The 26,984-nt window shown below is 38.4% G+C and overlaps 1 protein-coding gene across 1 annotated transcript; it reads right to left on the bottom strand.

Annotated features, from left to right (window-relative positions):
• Window positions 1-372: 372 nt before the first annotated feature.
• On the bottom strand, window positions 373-26,984 carry LOC141342500 (uncharacterized). The gene is made up of 10 exons (XM_073846995.1): window positions 26,850-26,984; window positions 25,346-26,012; window positions 19,284-19,986; window positions 13,487-13,768; window positions 8,737-8,933; window positions 6,804-6,954; window positions 5,799-6,020; window positions 2,665-3,204; window positions 671-709; window positions 373-399 (listed from the first exon to the last, which is right to left on the bottom strand). Exons 1-10 carry the CDS (start codon window positions 26,926-26,928, stop codon window positions 373-375), a joined length of 2,907 nt encoding a protein of 968 aa, XP_073703096.1. The 5' UTR covers window positions 26,929-26,984.

Below are 26,984 nucleotides of genomic sequence, written 5' to 3'. Positions count from 1 at the left end.
TGATGAATCTGAAGATTCTGAGGAATCAGAAGATTCATCACTGGACACCTGCTGCTTGGATGCAGCAGTAGTGGATGAAGATGCAGTCTTTCCCTTCCCAGGAGACATTACGGCTTCATGCCTCAGAAGTGCTATGACAAAGAACAATTAAAAATAAGTGTAGAAAAAAAACTACAGGTAAAGACTTTTTTTAACCACACTTAATTTAGGAATAAGTTACTTCTAATTACACATTGTAACTTACAGACTGCCAGAATTGTTCTTAAAATAAATTTCATGACCCTAATACTCACCATCCTCCAATCTTGCTTTGAGAAATTTTTCTCAAGAAAACTTTTTCCTGAAGATGAATAATTTTCTGCTTTTGCAACTCTACTGTCTTGCTTTCTCAAGAGCAATCTGCAAAGTGGGTGCACCTAATAAAAGAGAAGTCAGAAACATGCAACTTGGCTAAAAGCAGAATAAGAAAAAAAATAGGCCTACTTGAATTAGGCCCAAGTCAAAATACATCATGTACACCCTAGACATTAAACAGCCACATTTCTGTGAACCAAATTACACAAATTAAATATCTAAATTAACCTTTCAATCCAGCAATTATCTTTTCCCATTTTTTCTGTAATGTTTACATATTTCTTGCATAGCAATGTAGAAAAGGGTACAAACAAACCTCCTGTTTCACTGGTTTGCTGTACTGCAGGCTGAAGTCCTGAAACCAACAACAACAACAAAACAACTTAAAATAGAGCATTTGAACAAAGAAACAGGCAGAGATTAAACAAAGTTTTAAAAGTGGCATGAAACTGACATTTCGATTAAATTAATTTCTCTATAGGGAAGAATGGCATATGTCAGAAGCCAACTATTTTCAATCCTCATAACCAGTAATTTGTTTTTTCATTGTAAAGATAAAAGCCAGAAATTTTACTTTGTCTGTACACTGTAAAAAAAAAATCTCGTAAAAAAACGGTCAAATGACTGGCAGCTACGGCTGCCAAACAAAAAACGTAATTTTACAGTAAAATATCTTAATTAAAATAAAGTGCAAAAACAATAATTTTCATTAAAGCTTTTACAGAAAAAAAAAACATAATTTTACAGATTTTTCCTTGTTTCAATTACGATAATTTACTTTAATTTTACGGTTTTTGTTTGGCAGCCATAGCTGCCAGTCATTTGACCGTTTTTTTACAGGACTTTTTTACAGTGTAAAACCCTTATTTTAATGATTTTTCCTTGTTTCAATTAGGATATTTTACTTTAATTTTATGGTTTTTGTTTGGCAGCCATAGCTGCCAGTCATTTGACCGTTTTTTACATTTTAGTTACTTCGTCTGAAGATCATGTAGTTTTCATTCCCAAAGCTTCTGGATCATAAGTGGGAAACACACACACAAGCAATCAATTAAATTAAAATTAATTTGTTTGATAAAACACTATCTACTTACTGACAGACATGGGCTTGCAAAAATGTAACGTTACTCACCAGCTACCAAATCTGCACAGCTGATCAAAAATCTCACTTTTGGATTGCAAATTTATTGACATTATCACATGTAGAATCAGTTGGCAATATACAGTTAGCTTGATAATATTTATGAGGCAAAAATAAATTGTGAGTCTTCCATAATTTAGCCACAGGGCTCATTTAATACTTGATTCAGGTATTAATTCCTACTTACAAAAGAGGAACCTTGTGAAAAAGCACCCAGTTTGCACTTTTCTATAATTTAAATGTATTGCTTATGTTAACAAAATGAGTCTTTTTAATGAACAGTGCTACTAATTTCAGTGTATGCAGAAAACACTGACAATAAAGGCTTTCAATTCAATTCAAAAGTTTATTGAGAAATTAAAAACAGAATTTAAAAAGCAAACATTAACACTTAATGGCTTCCAGACTTAAAAACTAAAAGCATACAATCAGCAGACTCTACAAGTTGATAAATTATTAAAAATAAAAAGCAGAACATTTAATCATTACTCAATTCCTACTTACAAGAGATGCACAGAAGGATCAGTTGTGAAGCTGCATGACAGTATATCATGCATCAGCGTTTCCTAAATACATCTTACGTGGAAGAATAACTCAGTCATTTTAAAAAACAACAATGAAAGCAGATTTATATTCAATCTCAGTCTCTCTTAAAAGCGCTGAACAGGAACAGTTTGAAAAAGTGTCTACTTCATAAAAGCCTAAGCAAACTAAGTGAATAATATGAAACTCATAGGACAGTACAATGATATAATTTATATCATGAGACTAAATTATACACAGGAGTACCACTTTTTGATGTTGTTCTTTGGGGAGAAATTCCATCTTTAAGTTAAACTGAAACTTGCACTTCTTGTAATGACTGTTTAGGCCAAATTTATCCAGATGATATTTCACTGCTTGATGCATTATTGTATCACACTTGGTGAAGACGCGGCATCAGATCTGAAAGTGCTGGATCTGAAGATGATCTACTTATTGTGCTTGTTTTTCGCATGATATTGAAGAGAAGATAAATGCTTGAAACTCTTCTCACATTCAGTGCAGTGATACGGTTTCTCTCCAGTGTTGATCCTCTCATGCAGTTTTAAACTGCTCGCTGTAGGTAAAGTCTTTTCACACTCAAAGTGCATGTAGTCTCTCACACCAGTGTGTATTTTCTGATGTACTTTTAAATATTTAAGACTTGAAAAACTCTTTCCACAAAAATCACATGAATGTGGTTTCTCCTTTGTATGAACTTTCAGGTGTTCCTTTAGGCCCGAAGCCCACAAAAAGATTGTGTTGCATTGATCACATGCCCAAATCTTCTCTCTGGTGTGGATGTTCATGTGTTTCTTAAGGACTGATGACCGGGTGAAACTCTTTTCACACTGATCACATGCGAACGGTTTCTCTCCAGTGTGAACTCTCATGTGTGCTGCAAGTTGTCCTTTGAGGGCAAAACTCTTCCCGCACTGATCACATGTGTGCGGTTTCTCTCCAGTGTGGATCCTCTCATGTTTTTTTAGATGTCCTGAATAACTGAATCTCTTTTCACAGTGTGAACACTTGTAAGGTTTATTTCCAGTGTGGATGTTCATGTGATTCTTAAGGGTTGATGAGTGTGTGAAACTCTTCCCGCACTGATCACAAGTGAACGGATTTTCTCCATTATGAACTCTCATGTGAACATCAAATTTATATTTGCTTGTCAAACTCTTTCCACACTGAGTGCAGGTGAAAGATTTCTGGGCTCTTTTCTTTAAATCTTTCTGTTTGGTTTGAGAGCTCAAACTCAACTCTTTTGGCATGATTTTTTTTTCAAATTCCCTCAGATCTTGATTATCCTTGTTTTCTTCAATCAACTCTGAAATAAAGATAAAAATGGTTCATTTTCAGTAACTCTAACCCTGATGAACCCTGACAAATGTTGATGTACATTGATCTTCAAATTATTACATTTAAACATAATCACAAATCCTGTGTAACTATAAAATGTGTTTAACTACACAATTATCTAACATAAATATTACTGATAAGTACTTTACAACCAATCTAAATCAGCTTGAAGCTTTATAACCATCAGCACTATAAAGAAAGAAACATAAACACCAACCTGTTTGTTCTTCAGTATCTTCAGTTTGTTTGATTCTGCAGGGCTCTGGGTCTCTCATCTTCTCTCTGTTCTCTTTAATAAACTCAGTCTTGGCATATTTCAGCTCTTCCTGATGCATTTATTGGCAAACTGCAGTGGGAGGGGCTTCACTGATTATGTGGTTGCAGTCGGAGGAGCTTCATTGATGATGCGATTGCAGTGGGAGGAGCTGATCTGCCAAAATCACCTTATATTATTTGCTGTTAGACAGGATAGGCATTTTTAACTAATCAGAAAAGCATGCAAGCATGCCTATGATAGATTTTTTTTTGTTGTTGTTTTTTTTTTTACTTTCTGAAGTTTCCAGATATTTTGTTGTGTCTAGATCACAAGAACATGACAAGATCAAAAAAAAAAAAAAAAGGTAAGCTATGTCAGTGCATAGGTGTATACATATGGAAAAGTTGTCTGGAAGTCTTGCATATTTTGAAGCGGAGCTGATTGAAATTAGATTAAAAGTACAATTAATTTAGAAATGATTAAGCTAACTCAATTTGTTAAAAAAAAAAAAAAAAGCTGAAGATTTTTTTGTGGTGTACCTTCCGTCACTTTGGAAATATACACGATCACTAAAACTAATAGATTAGATCTGCTGGTTTTGATCAACTCCAAGATGGAGTTCTTCCCCAAAGAAAATTTTTAAAAGGATTTGTTCCTGTATGCCATTTTGCTTCATGATATAAAAGACATCAGTGTGTTTTCTTTTGACTTTCATATTATGTTAGGTTGTCTTATAATGCATATGAATGTCTTGTAGTTTGCTTTCTACAAACTGCTCTTGTTCAGGACACTGGTCTTGTTCAACACTTTTAAGAGAGGCTGAGATTTAATTTAATTTTTTTATTATTATTATTATTATTGTTGACTGACTTATTCTTCCATATAAAGATGTATTTATGAAATGTAGATGCAAGATATACTGTTCTGTAGCTTTGCAACTGATTCTTCTGTGCTTATGTTGTAAGTAGGAATGAAAACCTGAATGAACAGAGAAAATCTGATATGTCTTGAGGACTTTATTGCCACTAAATGCATGTGTTTTAAGTTCACATGACTGTGGTAATCCATTATCATAAATTCACACCACTAATCTATAACTGGATTCCTCATAATGTCATATAAGTGAAGCCACCACACCGCCATATTGCTATTCCCTAGTATTCCCATAATTTGTGCTCAATTTGTGATAAATCTGGCACCAGTTCGGAGCCTTGTCAGGGGACCCACCTTGACGTGGTACAGAGGGTGGAGACAGTGTGATTGAGTCTTGGTGGAACAACATAAGTAAACTGTCCAATGCCATCAGATAATGATGCCAGGACAACAGCCAGACACCTCAAGAAGATGACCTTTGCTACCAAACCCATGAAAGACAGGACTTCTCATTGGTCAAAATGCAGTTTCTGCCCTTCACCAACCTTATGAATGACTGCTAAATTTTGGCCTGTGACCACCTTAAAAATATCTTAGGATCTCCAGATGCAGAGATCCATCCAAATCCATTCATAACTAATGTTTTCAAACCACATCACACCTCTTATACTTATTCAGAGAAAACATCAATGATGTTGCTCTGTAAATTCTTCGTCATCAGTCAGGAACCTTGGTGTCCTATTCAATAGCAATCCTTCCTTCGAAAGCCACATTTCCAGCATTTGCAAAACCGCATTTTTCCATCTAAAAAACTCACCGAAATTACCCCCTATGCTGTCAATATCAACTATTTTTTAATCAATCTTCAAGGTGAACATACAGGAACAGGCAGGCTGACAGAAAGCTTCCACACACGTAGACACAATAACGAATAAAGACCGACAGATGACACAGGTGACGGGGATCAGAACAAACGAGGGCAAAACCAAATCAGACAGATCGACGGGGGAGACAATGGGAGAAACCAAAGACATCCATGGTGAGACAGAACTGTGACATTACGCCCTCCTCCGAATCGGCGCGTCCACGCGCCGTTGAAAGAAAAAATAAAAATAAGCAGAAACGAGGGGCGGAAAAACAGAAAACTAGAGTCCATAATGGAGTAGGCTTTGGCGGAGGACGCAACCCAGGAAGGGGGACATAAACAAGAGTCCAAGGGGGTGACGATGGTGGGAGGAGCCAGCGAGGAAACAGGAGGGACCCGGGGCAGGAGGAAATTAGCAGAACCCAGACCGTAGCCATGATGATGGAAGGAATGATGACAGAGGGAGGAGCCATGGTGGTGGAAGGAATGTCGACTCCAGGGGGCCAACCGACTGAGGCGGAGCAGCTGGCAGAGGAGCCCGAGACGGAGACGGAGAGGATCCGGAGAGCCAAGGTGGAACAGGAGGCACTGGTGACCGAGGCGGAGTTCCGGAGGTCCGCAGTCGGAGCCGTAGCGACAGAGGATGGAGGCTGTGCCAAAGCGTGGGAGGAGTCTTTAGGAGCCGGTGGGACAGCGCGACGATGCACAGCCGGCCGGAGGAGTCCTGAGGTGACAGAGGGACGACGACTGACCAAGGCGCTGCGGTAGAGACGATGGAGCCCAGTGGAGCTGGTGGACCGAGCCATGGTGGAGCCGCAGGGTCGGAGGGCCGAGGCTGAGTCCTGGACTCGGAGGCTAGAGGTGGAGCAGAAGGATCCTCTAGAGGCAACGCCGATGGAAGCTGGCAGCCCCACAGGTGTTGGGCTGAGGGTGAGCTGAGGGGCTGTCAGGGGACAGGGGCGGCCAGACAGACATGGATGTGGATGACAGAGGGTGGATGGGAATTCCAGGACAAAAGGATATTTCCGTGAAGAAATCAATAAGATCCTCTGAAGGTTGTTCAAGCTCACCCTCAGTGGTGGTGAGCTGAGGGTAGGCTGAGGGACTGTCAGGAGACAGCGGCGGCCAGGCAGACATAGACAGTAAGATCAGGACAGAAAGATATTTCCTTGAAGAGGTCAATAAGGTCCCCAGAATCTTGCTCAAGCTCACCCTCAGTGGTGGTGCAGTTGGCAGGGCTCCTTATCACCCTCTCTTGCTCCACGTCATAATCCACCGTCGCGGATGTTGTAGTCGGCTCTCGCACCTGGTCAGATGGGTCAGGCTCTGGCTATGTCACTCTGGGCTCTTGCTCCCCTATCTGCGGTGGGCTCGGGCTCCAACGCTTGTCAGGGTGAGGGTTGTCTGATTTCTGGGTCTGGAGTGGGGCTGACGTCATCTTCGACGAAGTCGATGGTCCATGACGATTTGCAGGACACCAGCACCCACTCCATGTAATCCGGCAAACTCCCTAGAGGACCCTTCCCGGATAGCAGCGCCTTGGTGGTGGAATTCAGTCCGATGTGGTAGTAGACGATTAGGCTGCTATTCGGGGAATGTGACTGGTTTGCCAGGAAGAGAAACTCACGTGTGTGGTCCTCAAGGGAGCGTTCCCCCTGCTTCAGGAGGATGAGGAGAACAGTCAGATCCATGGTGAGAAAAACAATGGAAAAAATAAAACACTGAGAAAAAAATGAAAAAAATAACAAAACGCAGGGAAAGGTGCCAGGTATAAACTGTATCGGTCTGTCTTTTCTGTTATGTTTGCGTGCTGGACGGACGAAACGATAGACGAGATACAAAAAAACAACTATTTTTTTAACATCAATCTTCAAGGTGAACATACAGGAACAGGCCGGCTGACAGAGAGCTTCCACACACGTAGACACATTAACGAATAAAGACCGACAGAGAACTCAAGAAGGTTCTAAAAATTAAACACAGGTGACGGGGATCAGAACAAAAGAGGGCAAAACCAAATCAGACAGATCGACGGGGAGAGAGAATGGGAGAAACCAATGATATACACTGACAGGACTGTGACAGATAGATTATTGTAATGCTTTATTGGGTGGTTGTTCTGCACACTTAATACGGAGCTAGATTAAAATTGAAACTAGTGTGTCAGTGAATCAATCCTTTTAAAAGGATCAGTTGTGAAGCTACTTGACAGTATATCTTGCATCTACGTTTGCTAAATACATCTTAACTCATTCATTTTTAAAATAACAATGAAAGCAAATTAAAATTCAATTGAATGACAATGAAGGCTTTCAATTCAATTTTTAAACAGAATTTAAATAGCAAGCATAACACTTAATGGCTTTCAGACTTAAAAACTAAAAAAATACAATCAGCAGACTATACAAGTTTTTTTTTTTTTTTATTAAAAGTAAAAAGTAGAAATAACAATGTATTAATAAAAAGATACATTTAATCAATAATTAATCAATTCCTAAGGATAAGCTGCGAAGCTACATGACAGCACATCTCGCATCTGCAATTCCTAAATACATCTTTAGTGGAAGAACAACAATGAAAGCAAATTTAAATTAAATCTCAAATTTTCTTAAAAGTGTTGAACAGGAACAAGTTGAAAAAGTTTCTACTTTCCTTCATAAAAGAGTAAGCAAACTACAAGTGACACATGAATTATAACACAATTGAACATAATATGAAACTCATAGGACAGTACAATGATATCATTTATAGAGAAGCAAATGATAAACAGGAGTGCAACTTTTTGACATTGTTATTTTGGGAGGAACCCCATATTTGAGTTAATCTGAAACTCATTTGAATCTGCTGGTTTTGAAGATGAAATTAATTCACTGTGAAATCTTTAGTTTAGATAAGGTTTCGTCATCATCTTGCTTGCAATGTCTGGTTAGGACAGATTTCTCCAGATAATATTCCATTGCTTGATGCATTATTGTGTTTCATTTGGTGAGGATGCAGCATCAGATCTGAAAGTGCTTGATCTGAAGATGATCTACTTACTGTGATTGCTTTTTGTATGACTGTGTAGAGAAGATAATTGAATGAAACTCTTCCAACATTCAGTGCATTGATACGGTTTCTCTCCAGTGTGGATCCTCTCATGCAGTTTTAAATTGGTTCGCTGTAGTAAAAGTCTTCTCACACTCAAAGCACATGTACTCTCTCACACCAGTGTGCATTTTCTGATGTACTTTTAAATGTTGAAGACATGAAAAACTCTTTCCACACAAATCACATGAATGTGGTTTCTCCTTTGTATGAACTTTCAGGTGTTCCTTTAGGCCTGAAGCCCACAAAAATGTTTTGCTGCATTGATCACACACGTACAGATTCTCTCTGGTGTGGATGTTCATGTGTACCTTAAGGTTTGATGATTGTGAGAAACTCATCCCGCATCGATCACAACTGAATGGATTTTCTCCATTATGAACTCTCATGTGAACATCAAATTTATATTTGCTCGAGAAACTCTTTCCACACTGAGTGCAGGTGAAAGACTTCTGGGCTCTTCTCTTTAAATCTTTCTGTTTGGTTTGAGAACAACTCAAATGTTTCTCATACAACCTCAGTTCTTGATTATCCTTGCTTTCTTCTATTAACTCTGAAATAAAAATTAAAATGGTTAATTTTCAGTAACCCTGTTGAACCCATGACAAATGTAATACAATATTTAGGTCTCTGAAACTTTACATAGTACATTGATCATCAAATTATTACTTTTAAACATAAAAACAAATGCTGTGTAACTATTAAATATGTACACATTTATCTTACTGAAATCTTACTGAAAATGTACTTTACAGCCAGTCTAAATCAGCTTAAAGCTTTATAACCATCAGCACTATAAAGAAAGAAAGAGACATAAACATCTCATCTTCTCTCTGTCCTCTTTAATAAAGTCAGTTTTTGCAGATTTCAGCTCTTCCTGATGCTTTGATACTCATCCTCAACTGTAAACTGATGGAAATATTCCAGCATTTATTGGCAAACTGCAGTGGGAGGAGCTTCACTGATGATGCCTATAATTATAATTCCTCCTCGTTATCCTGTTATCTCGTTTGTAGCCACGCCTTGTGTTCTGTGTATTTAAGTCTGTGTTTGATCACTACCCTTGGTCCGTCATTAGTGTTACATGTGCTCGTTTCATTCTCCTGGTTTTTGTTTGGTTGTTTGTTTATTCAGTGTTTTATTTAATAAACTTTATAAACAGTCCAGGTGGCCATGGCTGATCAGGGGAGTAGCCCCCCACCCCAAAATTTTCTTGGGGGAACCTAGGGTATATTCCACCCAGGAGAGCACGGAAGGGCGCGCAGGAGAGAGCTCCAGCTCTGGAGGGTGTGCTGGCTCTTGAGGAGCGGGCTCTGGACGGCGCTCTTGAGGAGCGGGCTCTGGCAGGCGCTCTTGAGGAGCGGGCTCTGGCAGGCGCTCTTGAGGAGCGTGCTTGAGGAGTGGGCTCTGAACGGTGCTCTTGAGGAGCGGGCTCTGGCAGGTGCTCTTGAGGAGCGGGCTCTGAACGGTGCTCTTGAGGAGCGGGCTCTGGACGGCACTCTTGAGGAGCGGGCTCTGGACGGCTGGACGACCCCAGTGGAGATTCAAGAGGGCTGGGCGTCTCCAGCGAAGACACTGAAGGAGCAAGCTCAGGGCGAGCAGTCACTGGAGGGCACTCTGGCGGCGCGGTCACTGAAGGCTGGGCGGAACCAGTGGTGACTCTGGGAGGTTGGGCGGAACCAGCGGAAACTCTGACTTGGCAGTAGCCATCTTCAGTGCAGACTCAGGCTTGGCTGCAATCTCGGCCGGGGACTCAGGATCAATGGCCATCTTGGCCAGGGATTCAGGCTTGGCGGCCATCTTGGCCTTGAACTCAGGCTTGACGGCCTTCTGGCCGGGGACTCAGGAACGAAAGCTGTCTTGCATGCAGACTCTGGCGTGACAGCCATCTTGCTGACAGACTCGTGCGTGGCAGCCATTTTGCTTGCAGACTTTAGCGTGGCAGCCATCTTGCTTGCAGACTCGTGCGTAGCAGCCATCTTGCTTGCAGACTCTGGCGTGGCAGCCATCTTGCTTGCAGACTCTGGCGTGACAGCCATCTTGCTGACAGACTCGTGCGTGGCAGCCATTTTCCTTGCAGACTTTAGCGTGGCAGCCATCTTGCTTGCAGACTCTGGCGTGGCAGCCATCTTGCTTGCAGACTCTGGCGTGACAGCCATCTTGCTGACAGACTCGTGCGTGGCAGCCATTTTCCTTGCAGACTTTAGCGTGGCAGCCATCTTGCTCGCAGAATCTGGCGTGGCAGCCATCTTGCTGACAGACTCGTGCGTGGCAGCCATCTTGCTTGCAGACTCGTGCGTGGCAGCCATCTTGCTTGCAGACTCTGGCGTGACAGCCATCTTGCTGACAGACTCGTGCGTGGCAGCCATCTTGCTTGCAGACTCTGGCGTGGCAGCCATCTTGCTTGCAGACTCTGGCGTGACAGCCATCTTGCTGACAGACTCATGCGTGGCAGCCATCTTGCTTGCAGACTCTGGCGTGGCAGCCATCTTGAGGGCAGATAGTAACATGGCGGCCATCTTGTGAACCTAGAAAAATTATCGAAATTACGACCTATGCTCTCGATGTCAAATGCAGAAATGTTAATTCATGCATTCATGACCTTAATGATAGATTATTGTAAAGCTTTATTGGGTGGTTGTACTGTACGCTTAATAAACAAACTCCAGCTGGTCTAAAATGCAGCAGCTGGAGTTCTTACTAGAACCAGAAAGTATGACCATATTAGCCCGGTTCTGTCAGCACTGCATTGGCTCCATATTAAACATTGTATAGATTTTAAATTCTTGCTAATTACTTATAAAGCCCTCAATGGTTTAACTCCTCATTGCTTGAGCGAGCTCTTATCACAATATAGTCCTTCATGTCTGATGCTTTCTCAGAAATTCTGGCCATTTGATAACACCTAGAATATTAAAATCGGTTAGCAGATAATTTTCTTATCTAGCGCCTAAACTCTGGAAAAAATCTACCTAACACTGTCCGAGAGGCAGACACAGTCTGTCAGTTTAAATCTAGATTAAAGATCACTGTAAAATGTCTTTAACCTGGCCTACACTTAACACGTTTCTATTATCCAAATCCGTTAAAGGATTGTTAGGCTGCATTAATTAGGTTTAGCTCCTCAGTACTTGAGCGAGCTCTTATCACATTATAGTCCTTCAAGTCTGATGCGTTCTCAAAACTCAATTTGACACAATTTGATAATACCTAGAATATCAAAATCAACTGCATGTGGCAGATAATTTTCTTATTTAGCGCCTTAGACTCTGGAACAATCTACCTAACACTGTTCGGGGGGCAGACACACTCTGTCAGTTTAAATCTAGATTAAAGACACATCTCTTTAACCTGGACTACACTTAACAAATTTCTTAATCCAAATCCGTTAAAGGATTGTTAGGCTGCATTAATTAGGTCAACCGGAACCAGGGACACTTTCCCATAACACCTGATGTACTCATTGCATCAAAAGAATAATGGCATCTACGCTAATTAGTATCTTTCTTTCTTATTCCGAGGTCACCGTAGACCTAGCCTGTATCCAGAACAGATTATATCTCTGTACCCAAAGACAGATTATCAGTAAACAACAATTAACCTAGATTGCCAATGGCGCAAGACCAAGGCAACCAGATGAGTTCTCTGCAAATGAACTCATCCATAATAGACAAATGAATGCATGCATGGTAGTTCAAACTTTCCCCCATCATATTTGGACTTAATTTGTTCTTAACATTGCTGAAGGTATTATGGTTGTGGTTTGGTAAGTGAGAAATGCACTGGTAACTTTAGTGACACTTTTCTAAATGTGTGTTTGGACAATGCAAATAAGTCCCACAGGAGGAAAGAATGGTGGGCCACACCATGTCCCTTGCTCTGATGGAACCAACCAATCACAGCATGGAAATGGAAATGGAGAACCAAATTGCAATCTCCTCCTTGTCTGGAAGAGATAAAGGTCCCCTTCCAAAATAATTAGAGTCCTGTTTCGGGGAAGGCAACAACAGACACAATCATTCTGAGTCTGAGCCTCGCTTCTGGAGTGCAAGATAATGAAAACTCATCAGAGACGAATTCCTTGACATTATCACATGTAGGAACAGTTGGCAAGATACAGTTAGCTTGATAATATTTATAAGGCAATAATAAATTGTAAGTGTATTTCCTTTATTTCCCCAACACCAAACAGAGAACAGTTAACATTACAGCTTACTGATACTATGTCTTTCATAATTTAGCCACAGAGCTCATTTAATACTGAAATGAAAATTAAATCTCATTCTCTCTTAAAAGTGTTGAACAAGAACAGTTTGAAAAAGTGTCTACTTTGCTTTATAAAAGAGTAAGCAAACTACAAGTGACACATGAATTATAAGACAATTGAACATAATATGAAACTCATAGGACAGTATATTTTTTAGAGAAGCAAATGATACACAGGAGTGCAACTTGTTGACATTGTTCTTTGGGGAGGAACTCCATCTTTGAGTTAATCTAAAACTCATTTGAATCTGCTGGTTTTGAAGATGAAATTAATTAACTGTGAAATCTTTAGATAATGTTTCGTCATCATCTTGCATGCAATGTCTGGTTAGGACAGATTTATCCAGATGATATTTCATTGTTTGATGCATTATTGTGTCACATTTGGTAAGGACGCAGCATCAGATCTGAAAGTGCTTGATCTGAAGATGATCTACTTACTGTGATAGTTTTTTGTATGTCTGTGTAGAGAAGATGATTGATTGAAACACTTCCCACATTCAGTCCAGTGATACGGTTTCTCTCCAGTGTGGATCCTCTCATGCAGTTTTAAATTGGTCGCTGTAGTAAAAGTCTTCTCACACTCAAAGCACATGTACTCTCTCACACCAGTGTGTATTTTCTGATGTACTTTTAAATGTTGAAGACATGAAAAACTCTTTCCACACAGATGACATGAATGTGGCTTCTCCTTTGTATGAACTTTTAGGTGTTCCTTTAGGGCTGAAGCCCACAAAAATGTTTTGCTGCATTGATCACACACGTACAGCTTCTCTCTGGTGTGGATGTTCATGTGTTTCTTAAGGGTTGATGAATGCACAAAACTCTTTTCGCACTGATCACATGTGAACGGTTTCTCTCCAGTATGAACTCTCATATGTTCTGCAAGTGGTGCTTTTTGGGCAAAACTTTTCCCGCACTGATCACATGTATACGGTTTCTCTCCAGTGTGGATCCTCTCATGTCTTTTCAGGTGTCCTGACCAACTGAATCTCTTGTCGCAGTGTGAACACTGATATGGTTTCTCTCCAGTGTGGATGTGATTCTTAAGGGTTGATGAGTGTGAGAAACTCTTCCCGCACTGATCACAAGTGAACGGATTTTCTCCATTATGAATTCTCATGTGAACATCAAATTTATGTTTGCTTGTCCAACTCTTTCCACACTGAGTGCAGGTGAAAGATTTCTGGGCTCTTTTCTTTAAATCTTTCTGTTTGGTTTGAGAGCAACTCAAATTTTTCTCATATTCCCTCAGTTCTTGATTACCCTTGCTTTCTTCTATCAACTCTGAAATACAAATTAAAATGGTTAATTTTCAGTAACCCTGTTGAACCCTGACAAATGTAATACAATATTTAGGTTCATGAGATCTTCAAATTATTTAAACATAATCAAAAATCCTGTGTAACTATTTAATATTTTTAACTACACAATTATCTAACGTAAATATTACTAAAAAACTACTTTACTGTCGATCAAAATCAGCTTGAAGCTTTATAACCATCAGCACTATTAATAAAGAAAGAAAAATATACACCAACCTGCTTGTTCTTCAGTATCTTCAGTGTGTTTGATTCTGCAGGGCTCTGGATCTCTCATCTTCTCTCTGTTTTTGCAGATTTCAGCTCTTCCTGATGCTTTGATACTCATCCTCAATTGTAAACTGATGGGAATATTTCAGCATTTATTGGCAAACTGCAGTGGGAGGACCTTCAGTGATGATGCGATTGCAGTGGGAGGAGCTTCACTGATGATGTGATTACAGTGGGAGGAGCTTCAGTGGTGATGTGACTGCAGTGGGAGGAGCTGATCTGCCAAAATCAAAATTATATCAGAGTTACTGAATTTGTTTTTATACAAATCAATAACATAATTAAAAAAAATGTAGTGTTAATTCTCCCAGGCTATTCACAATCAGATTAAAATAGAATCATTAATATAGAAACAAATCTAAAGATTTGTAACCAACAAATGCCCTCAGTCTGTTGACACCAATGAAATGAGCATTAAGTGGCTATTTTAAGGAGATCTGAAGACATCAGCATAATAAATGAGCTGAAAACACGAACTATTGACATGAAATTAAGATTCTTTTCAGCAGCTCTGTTAATATTCATGAGCCTCAGACTATCAACACTCATTCAACAAACAATTCAGGATCATCAGCAGATGATCTCACTTTAGCTTTTTTGCTCTTAGACTTAGGATAAGGATAAACTTTATTTGTCCCCGAGAGGAAATTTTTCTTGGGCAAAAAAGTGCTACAACGTTGCTCTAGGCAGACAATAATAATAAATAAAACGAAACAAAACAATTAAGAACATACATTGTTTACAATGTAAGACAGTGTATAGATATACAAATATGAAATATATAAAGCACAGTAAGGTGCTAATATGCTACAGCTGCATTGTTCTTGGTAGAGTTCAACAGTTTTATCGAGGCAGACACAAACGAAAACTTCAATCTGTTGGTTTTACACATTGGCATTCTCAGTCTCTTTCTCGATGGTAACGGCTGATATTCACTGAATAGAGGATGTCTGGAATCAGCACTGATATGTATTGCTCTTCTCATCACTGCCTGTTCATATAGAGTCTGTTTGGGCTCATATTGTTTTATACCTATAATTTTCATGGCTGTTTTTTGGATATGAACCAATTTGTTTTTCAATTGAACAGAAAGATTTCCAAGCCAGACTGTAATTCCATAGCGAATAAGACTTTCAACTTTTTCAAATGACTTGTACTTTTTCACATCAGGATAGACATTTTCAACTAATCAGAAAATCCATCAGTGTCTTTGCAAATATACACGATCACTAAAAGTGATAGATTAACCTCATTCTTTTGTCTCTATACATCACGAGACATTAGTGTAGATGGGCGAACATACTCACCTGATTTTGTAAATGTGGCCAATTACATTTGCATTAAGCACCCAGTTCGCACTTGTCTATAATTTAAATGAATCGCTTACGTTTACAAAATTAGTCTTTTTAATGAACAGGCTTTCAATTCAATTCAAACGTTGTACTTAGAAATGTAAAACAATTTAAAAAGCAAACATAACACTTAACGGCTTTCAGACTTAAAAACTAAAAACTAACAATCAGCAGACTCTACAAGATGATGAATTATAAAAAGTAAAAAATACACTGTAACAAGTGTATTCAACTTAGCTTTGTAAGTTCAGCAGCTGCCTTAAGTTTTTAAGTTAAATCAGCTCAAAACTACAAGTCATTATAACGTATAACAATAAAAATGAGTTGATATAACTTGTGATATAAAGTGTTCACGCTGTGACAAGAGATTCACTCAGTCAGGAGACCTAACGAAACATATGTTAGTCCACACTGGAGAAAAACCATATCCCTGCACTGAATGTGGGAAGCGTTTTAATCATTCATCTTCTGTACACAGTCATACAAAAAACCAAACAGTAAACATGAAGCCTGTTTTATTAACTTTTATTAGCTTTACTTGTTTGTTGGGTTTGTTTACAGCATGCAAGACTCCAAGACTTCTAGACTTCTTACACCACTAATCTATAACTGGATTTCTCAAAAATGTCATAGAAGTGAAGCCACCACACCGCCATATTGCTATTCCCTAGTATTCCCATAATTTGTGCTCAATTTGTGATAAATATTCTCAAGGGACTCACCTTGACGTGGTACAGAGGGTGGAGAAAGTGCTGTACATTCACTCCCCCATCTACAACGTTCTTAGAATCGAACCTGCAACCTTCAGGTTACAAGTCTAACTCAAACCATTAGGCCATGGCTGCCCCCAGAAAGAGAAGCAACACAGTCACCCTGAGATTAAGAGTCACATGCTCTACCGACTGAGCTAGCCAAATTAATGACAAAACATCACCTAACAAGTCAGCGTTTTTATATCTGAAGTCTTCCTGAACATTTTTACAATGCAAACATGCTGCCTGTAAAAGGTTATTTGCTTAATGGACATGGACAATCATGGACAAATATAAATACAGACATTGTAGCATCACTTAGAGAAATGATACTGACAACATACAGTACAAGCTTAAAGACATAAAGCTTGTATTGTAATATTTATTGTATATTCAAATAAATTTTAGAGACTAATATAAGGTATATGTTTATGTTTAATATTTCCTGCATAATTAGGTACATAAAAATATTTTTTATTGGATCAGTTACCAGTGTCATCAGTGTGCAGCGGTCACAAAATGTTTGCTACATTTTGATTGGATCTTGGTGGAATAACATAAAAAAAATAAAAAAAAAACTGTAGAACGCCATCAGATACCAGAACAACATCCAGACACCTCGAGATGATGACCTTTGTTACTAAACCCAGGAAGGACAGGACTTCTCATTGGTCAAAATGCAGTTTCTGCCCTTCACCCACCTTGAGACTGACTGCTAAATTTTGGCCTGCGACCGCCTTTAAAATTCTATGCAACGCTAATATTAGTATCTTTCCTTCTTTTTCCGAGGGCACTGTAGCCACCTGTATCCAGATCAGATGGTCACTGCAGTCCCCTGGATCCAGTCCATACCAAGAGAAGATGGTGGATCAGTACCTACAGCCCGAATGTCAGTGGAAACCATGTCAACTAGACGAGGCCCAGAGACAGATTATCAGTGAACAACAATTAAAGGGATTGTTCACCCAAAAATTTAAATTTATGATTATCTGCTTACCCCCAGGATATCCAAGATGTAGGTGACTTTGTTTTTCTCAGCAGAACACAAACAAAGATTTTTAACAAAAACCGGTGCAATCTGCCAACCAAATAATGTGAGTGGATGGGCACCAGACATTTAAAGGTAAGCGAAAACATGCACAGACAAATCCATTGTACACCATCTAGCGAGCAGACTCTGGTGTTGCAGCCATCTTGCGTGCAGACTCTGGCTGTTGTGCTGAGTGCTGGGCAGCGGTCTGCGGTATCGGGCTGAAGAAGGCAACAGAGCTTTGAAGAATGTTGGGGTGTTCGGGGCATGGCAGGTGGTCTGAGCGGTTGGCGCGGCATGTGGAGATTCTTGGCTTTGGATGAGCTGGCACGATGTGACGTGCCTCTGGGGGGACTGGACAATGATCCGGACTATCATTCTCTTTTTGTTCAATCTCGAAATTAGAGCCGTTTAAATAAAAAATGATATTGACCTATTCAATAAAAGGGAAATCGTGAACAGAAAAATCACATCGGATAGTGTCTTTGTCCAGCCCCAACAGAAAAACACGATGCCGATAGAGGCGTCGGGCCGACTCACCTAATGGTATAGCTCAATAAAATATGCCACGTACCGCTCCAACTCCCCACCACCCTGCCGCAAACTCCACAGCCGTCCTCAGCCGTCATTGTTTTGGTGCCGTTTTCTGTTAGGGGTGCTGGTTAACGGAGAGCCAGAGTGATTACTCGAAGAGGCAGTAATAAATCCACAAATGTTTTTAATGTAAAACAAAAAGGGAATCAAGGGACACACGAGCAACTTAACATTAAGATGGCACAAAGAAAACTCAGGAGCAAACAACTTATAAAGGGTGTGACTAATTACGAGACCAGGTGAAGATGCTAATAAAATCAACACAGAAGGGCAATGGGAGAAACCAAATCAGAACAGTGCAAAGACAAGACAGACAAGGATGCATGTAACAACACTACAGTCTTTCATAATTTAGCAACAGAGCTCATTTAATACTGGGTTCAGGTATTCATTCCTACTTACAAGAGAAGCACAGAAGGAACAGTTGTGAAGCTACATGACAGTATATCTTGCATCTGCATTTCCTTAATACATCTTAAGTGGAACAATAACTCAGTCATTTTAAAAACAACAATGAAAAGCATATTACAATTGAATTTCAGTCTCTCTTAAAAGCATTAAACAGGAACAATTTGAAAAAGCACCATATTTGCGCTATAATTTTAATGAATCGCTTACATTTACAAAAATATTATTTTTAATTAACAGTGCTACTAATTGCAGAAACATACAATGACAATAAAGGCTTTCAATTAAATTTAAAACTTTTATTGAGAAATTTAAAACAGAATTTGAAAAGATACTTAACTACATAACTATACATACATAGCACTTAATGGCTTTCAGACTTAAACACTAAATCATACAATCAGCAGACTACACAAGCTGACAAATTGTTAAAAGTAAAAAGCAGAAGTAATGTATTAATAAAAATATTAATTTAATCAATAAAAAAATACACAGGAATACAACTTTTTGACATTCTTCTTTGGGGATGAACTCCATCTTTGAGTTAATCTGAAACTCGTTTGAATCTGAAGATGAAAGTAATTCACTGTGAAAACTTTAGATAATGTTCCGTCATCATGACTGGTTAGGACAAATTTATCTAGATCACATTTTATTGCTTGATGCATTATTGTGTCACATTTGGTAGGGACACAGCAATAAATGTAAAAGTGGATCTGAAGATTATCTACTTGTGCTTGTTTTTTGTATGTATGTGTAGAGCAGATGAATTGTTGAAACACTTCCCACATTCAGTGCAGTGATACGGTTTCTCTCCAGTGTGGATCCTCACATGTCTTTTGAGACTTGATGACGAACTGAATCTCTTGTCACAGTGTGAACACTTGAAAGGTTTTTCTCCAGTGTGGATCCTCTCATGTGATTTCAAATGGCTTGCTGTAGTAAAAGTCTTCCCACACTCAAAGCACATGTACTCTCTCACACCAGTATGTTTTTTCTGATGTACTTTTACATCTTGAAGACATGAAAAACTCTTTCCACATAAATGACATGAATGTGGTTTCTCCTTTGTATGAACTTTCAGGTGTTCCTTTAGGGCTGAAGCCCACAAAAATATTTTGCTGCATTGATCACACACGTACAGCTTCTCTCTGGTGTGGATGTTCATGTGTATCTTAAGGGTTGATGATTGCATGAATCTCTTTTCACACTGATCACAAGCAAACGGTTTCTCTCCAGTGTGAACTCTCATATGTACTTCAAGTAGTCCTTTTTGGACAAAACTTTTCCCGCACTGATCACATGTGTGCGGTTTCTCTCCAGTGTGGATCCTCTCATGTCTTTTCAGGTGTCCTGACCAACTGAATCTCTTGTCACAGTGTGAACACTTGTATGGTTTCTCTCCAGTGTGGATGTTCATGTGATTCTTAAGGGTTGATGAGTGTGTGAAACTCTTCCCGCATCGATCACAAGTGAATGGATTTTCTCCATTATGAATTCTCATGTGAACATCAAATTTATGTTTGCTTGTCCAACTCTTTCCACATTGAGTGCAGGTGAAAGATTTCTGGGCTCTTTTCTTTAAATCTTTCTGTTTGGTTTGAGAGCAACTCAAATTTTTCTCATATTCCCTCAGTTCTTGATTACCCTTGCTTTCTTCTATCAACTCTGAAATACAAATTAAAATGGTTAATTTTCAGTAACCCTGTTGAACCCTGACAAATGTAATACAATATTTAGGTTCATGAGATCTTCAAATTATTTAAACATAATCAAAAATCCTGTGTAACTATTTAATATTTGTAACTACACAATTATCTAACGTAAATATTACTAAAAAACTACTTTACTGTCGATCAAAATCAGCTTGAAGCTTTATAACCATCTGCACTATTAATAAAGAAAGAAAAATATACACCAACCTGCTTGTTCTTCAGTATCTTCAGTGTGTTTGATTCTGCAGGGCTCTGGATCTCTCATCTTCTCTCTGTTTTTGCAGATTTCAGCTCTTCCTGATGCTTTGATACTCATCCTCAATTGTAAACTGATGGGAATATTTCAGCATTTATTGGCGAACTGCAGTGGGAGGAGCTTCAGTGATGATGTGATTGCAGTGGGAGGAGCTTCACTGATGATGTGATTACAGTGGGAGGAGCTTCAGTGGTGATGTGACTGCAGTGGGAGGAGCTGATCTGCCAAAATCAAAATTATATCAGAGTTACTGAATTTGTTTTTATACAAATCAATAACATAATTAAAAAAAATGTAGTGTTAATTCTCCCAGGCTATTCACAATCAGATTAAAATAGAATCATTAATATAGAAATAAATCTAAAGATTTGTAACCAACAAATGCCCTCAGTCTGTTGACACCAATGAAATGAGCATTAAGTGGCTATTTTAAGGAGATCTGAAGACATCAGCATAATAAATGAGCTGAAAACACGAACTATTGACATGAAATAAAGAGTATTTTCAGCAGCTCTGTTAATATTGATGAGCCTCAGACTATCAACACTCATTCAACAAACAATTCAGGATCATCAGCAGATCATCTCACTTTACACAGAGAAACCTATTTGCTGTTTGACTTGGACTTTTTCATATCAGGATAGACATTTCTAACTATTCAGAAAATCCATCAGTGTCTTTGCAAATATACTTGATCACTAAAACTGATAGATTAACCTCATTCTTTGGTCTCTATACATAAAGAGGCATTATATAGATGGGCGAACATAACCACCTGGTTTTGTAAATATGGCCAATTACATTTGCATTAAGCACCCAGTTCGCACTTGTCTATAATTTAAATGAATTGCTGACGTTTACAAAATTTGTCTTTTTAATGAACAGCAAACTTCAGATATAAAAATACTGATTTGTTAGGTGATGTTTTCTCATTAAAATTATACAATTTACTCTTAAGCACAATTACACAACTTTTTGGCACTGTTCTTTGGGTAGGAACTTCATCTTTGAGTAAATTGAATCTCACAGTTGAATCTGCTGGTTTTTGGTTTAACTTTATTCACTGTAAAAACTCTCTCTATATATATAACTTTAGCTGTGACCGATTGGGGACTAATTCATGCTGGATTAAAGGCTTTCGTCTGCTCCCAGTGTGGAGAGAGTTTTACTAAGGGAAGGCATGAATGTTCATGTGCGTATTCACACTTCAGAAAAGCCTGTCACCTGTCCTTAGTGTAGAAACACTTTCACATGTAAAGGAAGCCTTTTTGTGATAACTTAGTCATCTGAATTGTTTTATTCTACCTAAAGTCCTCTACATATGAGATTTTAGTTCACCAAATTTACAGTACGTTTACTCAACTAAAATGCAGTGAGTTTAGTTGAATTGTTTAGTTACATTTCAAAATGATGTACTTTCATCTGTGAATCTGTTAACATGAATGCTATTAAGGTTTGAACATGCAATATGGACGGATTTAACTTCTGTGAAATATAGTGCCTTTATCTGGAAATTAAATTAAACGACTTCTGAAAGAAACAAGAACATGGTCTTCTTTTGAATGCATTCTTTATTAAAACAACACCCAGGAAACAATTTGAACCAATTTTTAACCAAGTGTTCTGGCGCCAGACAGTAGTAAACCTGTCATTATTTAGATATCAATGTCAATTATTGGTTGTAATGGTCAGAATCGGTCATGAATCAAATTTCAAAGTGGAAACGACAATCATTATTTGTCTCATGGCTCTTTGGATCACTGAAATTAATCTCAGACACCTGTGATAATTAGTTTGATAAATGAGCCCAATTAAATGAAAAGTACTTAAGAAAGATGTTCCACATTATTAAGCAGGCCACAGGTTTCAAGCAATTATGGGAAAGAAAAAGGTCTCTCTGCTGCCAAAAAGCATCAAATAGTGCAATGCTTTGGAAAACGTAAGCGTGATCATTGTACTGTGAAGAGATTTGAGGCTGATTCAGAGCACAGACAGGTTCGTGCAGGTAAAGGCAGAATGAGGAAGGTTTCTGCCAGACAAATTCATCAGATTAAGAGAGCAGCTACTAAAATGCCATTACAAAGTAGCAAACAGGTTTTTGAAGCTGCTGGTGCCTCTTGAGTCCCGCGAACATCAAGGTGTAGGATCCTCCAGAGGCTTGCAGTTGTGCATAAACCTACTATTCGGCCACTCCTAACTAATGCTCACAAGCAGAAACGGTTGCAGTGGGCCCAGACATACATGAAGACTCATTTTCAAACAGTCTTGTTTACTGATGAGTGTTGTGCATCTTTGGATGGTCCAGATGGATGGAGTAGTGGATGGAACATGTCCCAACAAGGCTGCGACCACACCAAGGAGGTGGCGTTTTTGGCCGGAATCATAGGGAGAGAGCTGGTTGGCCCCTTTAGGATCCCTAAAGGTATTAAAATGACCTCGGCAAAGTATGTCGAGTTTTAGACTGACCACTTTCTTTCATGGTACAAAAAGACTGTGCCTTCCTTAGCAAAATCATCTTCACGCATGACAATGCACCATCTCATGCTGCAAATAATACCTCTGTGTCATTGGCTGCTGCATAAAAGATGAGAAACTCATGGTGTGGCCACCATCCTCCCCTGACCTCAACCAGATTGAGAACCTTTGGAGCATCCTCAAGCAAAATATCTAAGAGGGTGGGAGGCAGTTCACATCAAAACAGCAGCTCTGTGTGGCTATTCTGGCATCCTGCAAACAAACTCAATCAGAAACTCTCCAAAAACTCACAAATTCAATGGATGCAAGAATTGTGATAGCGATATCAAAGAAGGGGTCCTATAGTAAGATGTAACTTGCCCAGTTAGGATGTTTTTGATTGAAATTTCAGTAAATATGACCACCTAATGCTGCAAATTCAGCAAATGCCCATTTTCAGTTCTTTACAACCTATACAATGTTTTAACTCTGTTGTGCATAATAATGTGGAACAGTGCATTTTCAGTTTTTTTATTTTTGAAATAAATACTGTTATCATTAGGTTTGTTCAATAAAATTCGAATTATACCCTAATGGTTGATGACTTAAAAATTATACTGACTGTCATTTGCATTGACTAATTATGAAAACCAGAGAAAGATATCATTTGCATAATAATTTGGAACGCGGTGTACACATACAAGGAATTTGTTTTTGTGACAGAAGCTTCCACCGCCATTAAACCTTGTAATGCCATTGGCTCCTCAAACTGTCAGTCAAACCTCATTATTCCTCCCATCTCTTTCTTGAACGAAGTGATGCGTGCAGTTTGGAGCATCTTTGCTTGATCGCAGGCTGAAGGTAAATAAAGTTGAACTGAACAGTCGATTGAATAAGTACAACATTTTCTTTACTTAGGAAATACTTAATTTATGAAGGCTAATGTTTTTTGTTGTTTGTTTGTTTTAGTATTTCAGGAACGGAGAAGAGTGCATTTGTGAAAGCCAAATATCTTGTGTCATATCCCTGCCCCTGCTGAAAAAAAGCCTATGCTGGTTGGCTGGACTTAGCTGGAAGTAGCTGGTCTCCCAGCTAAAACCAGGCTGTTTGACCAGCTAAAACCAGCCAACCAGCCTAGGCTGGTTTTAGCTTTTTTTTTTTTTTTTTTTTTCACCGGGGATTTTAGCCAAATAACAGAAAGAAACTTCACAAAGTTCATGAAAATGTAAATGCGATGCAAGTACTGCTTCTGGTGTGGTGGTAATGATGGGGGGAAAAAAAAAACATTCACTGGTCAAGAACTTTGTTTTTTAACTCAATTTGGGTGTAACGTCAATAATATCCATGCTGGGGAAAATAAAAACAGCTAAAACCAGCCTAGGCTGGTTGGCTGGTCTTAGTTGGTTTCAGCTGGTCTCCCAGTCTGGTTTTAGCTAGTGGTTTCCCAGCCTGACCATCTAAGAAAAGTGGCCAAAACCCCTCCAAAACCAGCCTGCTGACCAGCTAAAACCAGCCAACCAGCCTAGGCTGGTTTTAGCTGTGTTTATTTTTTTATTGTTATTTTTTTTTTGTTCACCAGGGATGACACATGCAACAATGCCAAATAAACATTTACAATAATATTTCATTAGTCAATGCCTTGCCTTACATTACAGTATTTATTAATTTGTGAATGTAAATTAATCAAAATACAGTCATTCGTTGTTAGTTTAAAGTGCACTATTGCTAAAACTTCAACGTTTAACTAGTTTTAACAAACACAACTTTTGCTTTTATTATTGCATCGCATCAGTAAATGTTGAAATAACATTAAGATTAATAAATACTGTAGAAGTATTATGTAAGTAGTCATGATAACTAAACTAGTTAACTAATGAACCTTTTTGTGACATCTTACCATTTATATAAATGTAGCTGTATACAATAAATCCACAATACCAACTTTTGACAGCACAGTGTTTAATATTAATTAAATTAGTGTTTTTAATATTTTTTTTTCAATTGCCTAAAAGTTGCAGGATCATTGGAAGTTTCCGGCTGACGGCAAAAATGTATTTTGGCTGTCACAATAAGGTATATTCGGCCCTGTAACAGAAAGAGCTGTTGGATAACATGTAATTACTACTTGTTTTAAAAGCAACAGTGAAGAACAAAATTAAAAATAAATCCCAGCTCTCTTAAAAGTCTTATAGCTTCCTAAACAAGAGGGTTTGTCAAAAGCTTCTGCTTTCCTTCACAAAAAAGGTAAGCAAACTACAAGTGACACATGAATTATAAGACAACTGAACGTCATATTAAACTCGTAAAAAACAATGATATCATTTACATTGTGAAGCAACATTACAATGTTTTTTGGGGAAGAAATCCATCGCTGAGTTGATCTGGATCTCCCAGTTGAGCTGGTTTTGAAGATGAAGATGAACTTTATTCACTGTGAAAACTGTAGATCATGTTTCTTTGTCATGACGCCGTATCAAGCATGAAAGTGCTGGATCTGAAGACTTATTGTGACTGTTTTTTATATGTCTGTGTAGAGAAGATGATTGAATGAAAAGCTTCCCACATGCAGTGCATTGATACAGCTTCTCTCTAGTGTGGCTGTTCATATGTACTTTAAGGGTTGATGAGTTTGTAAAACTCTTCCCGCAGTGATCACAGGGACACAGTTTCTCTCCAGTGTGAATCCTCATGTGAAGCTCAAGTTTATATTTGCATTTCAAACTCGTTCCGCACTGATCACATCTGAACGGTTTTTCTTTTGTATGAGCTTTCATATGTGCCACAAGGCCATTATTTTGTGCAAAACCCCTCCCGCATTGATCACATGCATACGGTTTCTCTCCGGTGTGGATCCTCTCATGTGTTTTCAGATGTGATGAGCGACTGAATCTCTTCCCACATTGACCACAAGTGAATGGTTTCTCTCCAGTATGAATCCTCACATGACACTTAAGACTTGTTTTGCTTGTAAAAGTCTTTCCACAGTGAGTGCAGGAGCAATATTTTTTGGCTCTTCTTTTCTTCATTTTTTCCTGTTGGGTTCGAGAGCAAGTCAGAAGTTTTTCTCTAGTTTTAATATTCATTTTTACCTCAGCTTTACTCATATCTTCAGTCTCCTTATTTTCTTCAGTCGACTCTGAATTAAAATAAAAAATTGGTTCTTTTTAGTAACTCATTAAAACAAACCAAAAAAAATTAATTGACCACTTTTTCCTTGATTGTGATTATTGAATTTATTTATTTTTAAAATATATTTATTTCTTGCCATCATAGTTCATCTAAGGTTCATACTGTAAATTTATTCAACTATTAAATGTAGGATTTGTTTCCAACGAAGGAGTTCATTTCTTGTGATTTTAAAATAATTGAATAAAACTATTTATGGTTTTGTTACAAAGAATAATAAAAAACATCATAGGTTAGTACTCAGGGTCTGCACTCAGTTTGTGATATTCCTGATATTCAGTATTTTAGAGTAAAGCATAGGGATGCAAAAATAACGATAAACATAATGATACAGATGCATATGGGAAACCTTAGCAAATATATTTTCTTCCATTACCATTTGGTCCAACAGTGAAAAAAAAAAGCCAGGTATAAAGAGATCAAACATGTTGTATAACTTTTTTTTTGTGCCAGGGTAATATAACACAAAGTACCGAAGTGTCATAAATGTACATTATGTTTGAGCAGAAACACTAAATGCCCACAAAATGTTTGCGATGACACTAATGTAGAAACAAAGTGAATGGTTTTATCATTATAAAAAAAAAGCAATGAGAGGAAATAAAATATACATCGTCTGGTTGGCAGTTCCATTGGATTTTTAAAACCTTATTTTGATGATAATTAAGCCCTTATTTTTACATTAAGGAATGTAAAACTTTTTAGGGATCCACAGGCAACCTGTTAAATCTTGGTTAGTTTAATATACCACAAACTCATTAAAGATGAATGAAGAATAAACACCAACCTCCTTGTTCCTCATGTTTTATTCTCCAGGACTCTGGTTCACTTATGTTCTCCTCATGCTCCTCTTTAACAAACACCATATTCACAGCAGCAGATCTCAGTTCAGCTGATACTTCTCCAGATATTCTTACTTGAA

The sequence above is a fragment of the Garra rufa genome, chromosome 1 (assembly GCF_049309525.1).
Source record: "Garra rufa chromosome 1, GarRuf1.0, whole genome shotgun sequence".
In the NCBI taxonomy this organism is placed as follows: Eukaryota; Metazoa; Chordata; class Actinopteri; order Cypriniformes; family Cyprinidae; genus Garra; species Garra rufa.
Note: the sequence above shows the minus strand (reverse complement) of the source record. Positions and strands in the feature narration are given on the sequence as shown.

What these genes read in the sequence shown, in the direction of transcription:
- LOC141342500 (XM_073846995.1), bottom strand. Translation starts at nt 26,928, where the DNA reads ATGGTGTTTGTTAAAGAGGAGCATGAGGAGAACATAAGTGAACCAGAG. An exon ending in GCACTTTCATGCTTGATACG is followed by an intron (nt 19,987 to 25,345) that starts GCGTCATGACAA and finishes ATGTGGAAAGAG; the next exon opens with TTGGACAAGCAAACATAAAT. An exon ending in GCAAACCAGTGAAACAGGAG is followed by an intron (nt 400 to 670) that starts GTTTGTTTGTAC and finishes CCCACTTTGCAG; the next exon opens with ATTGCTCTTGAGAAAGCAAG.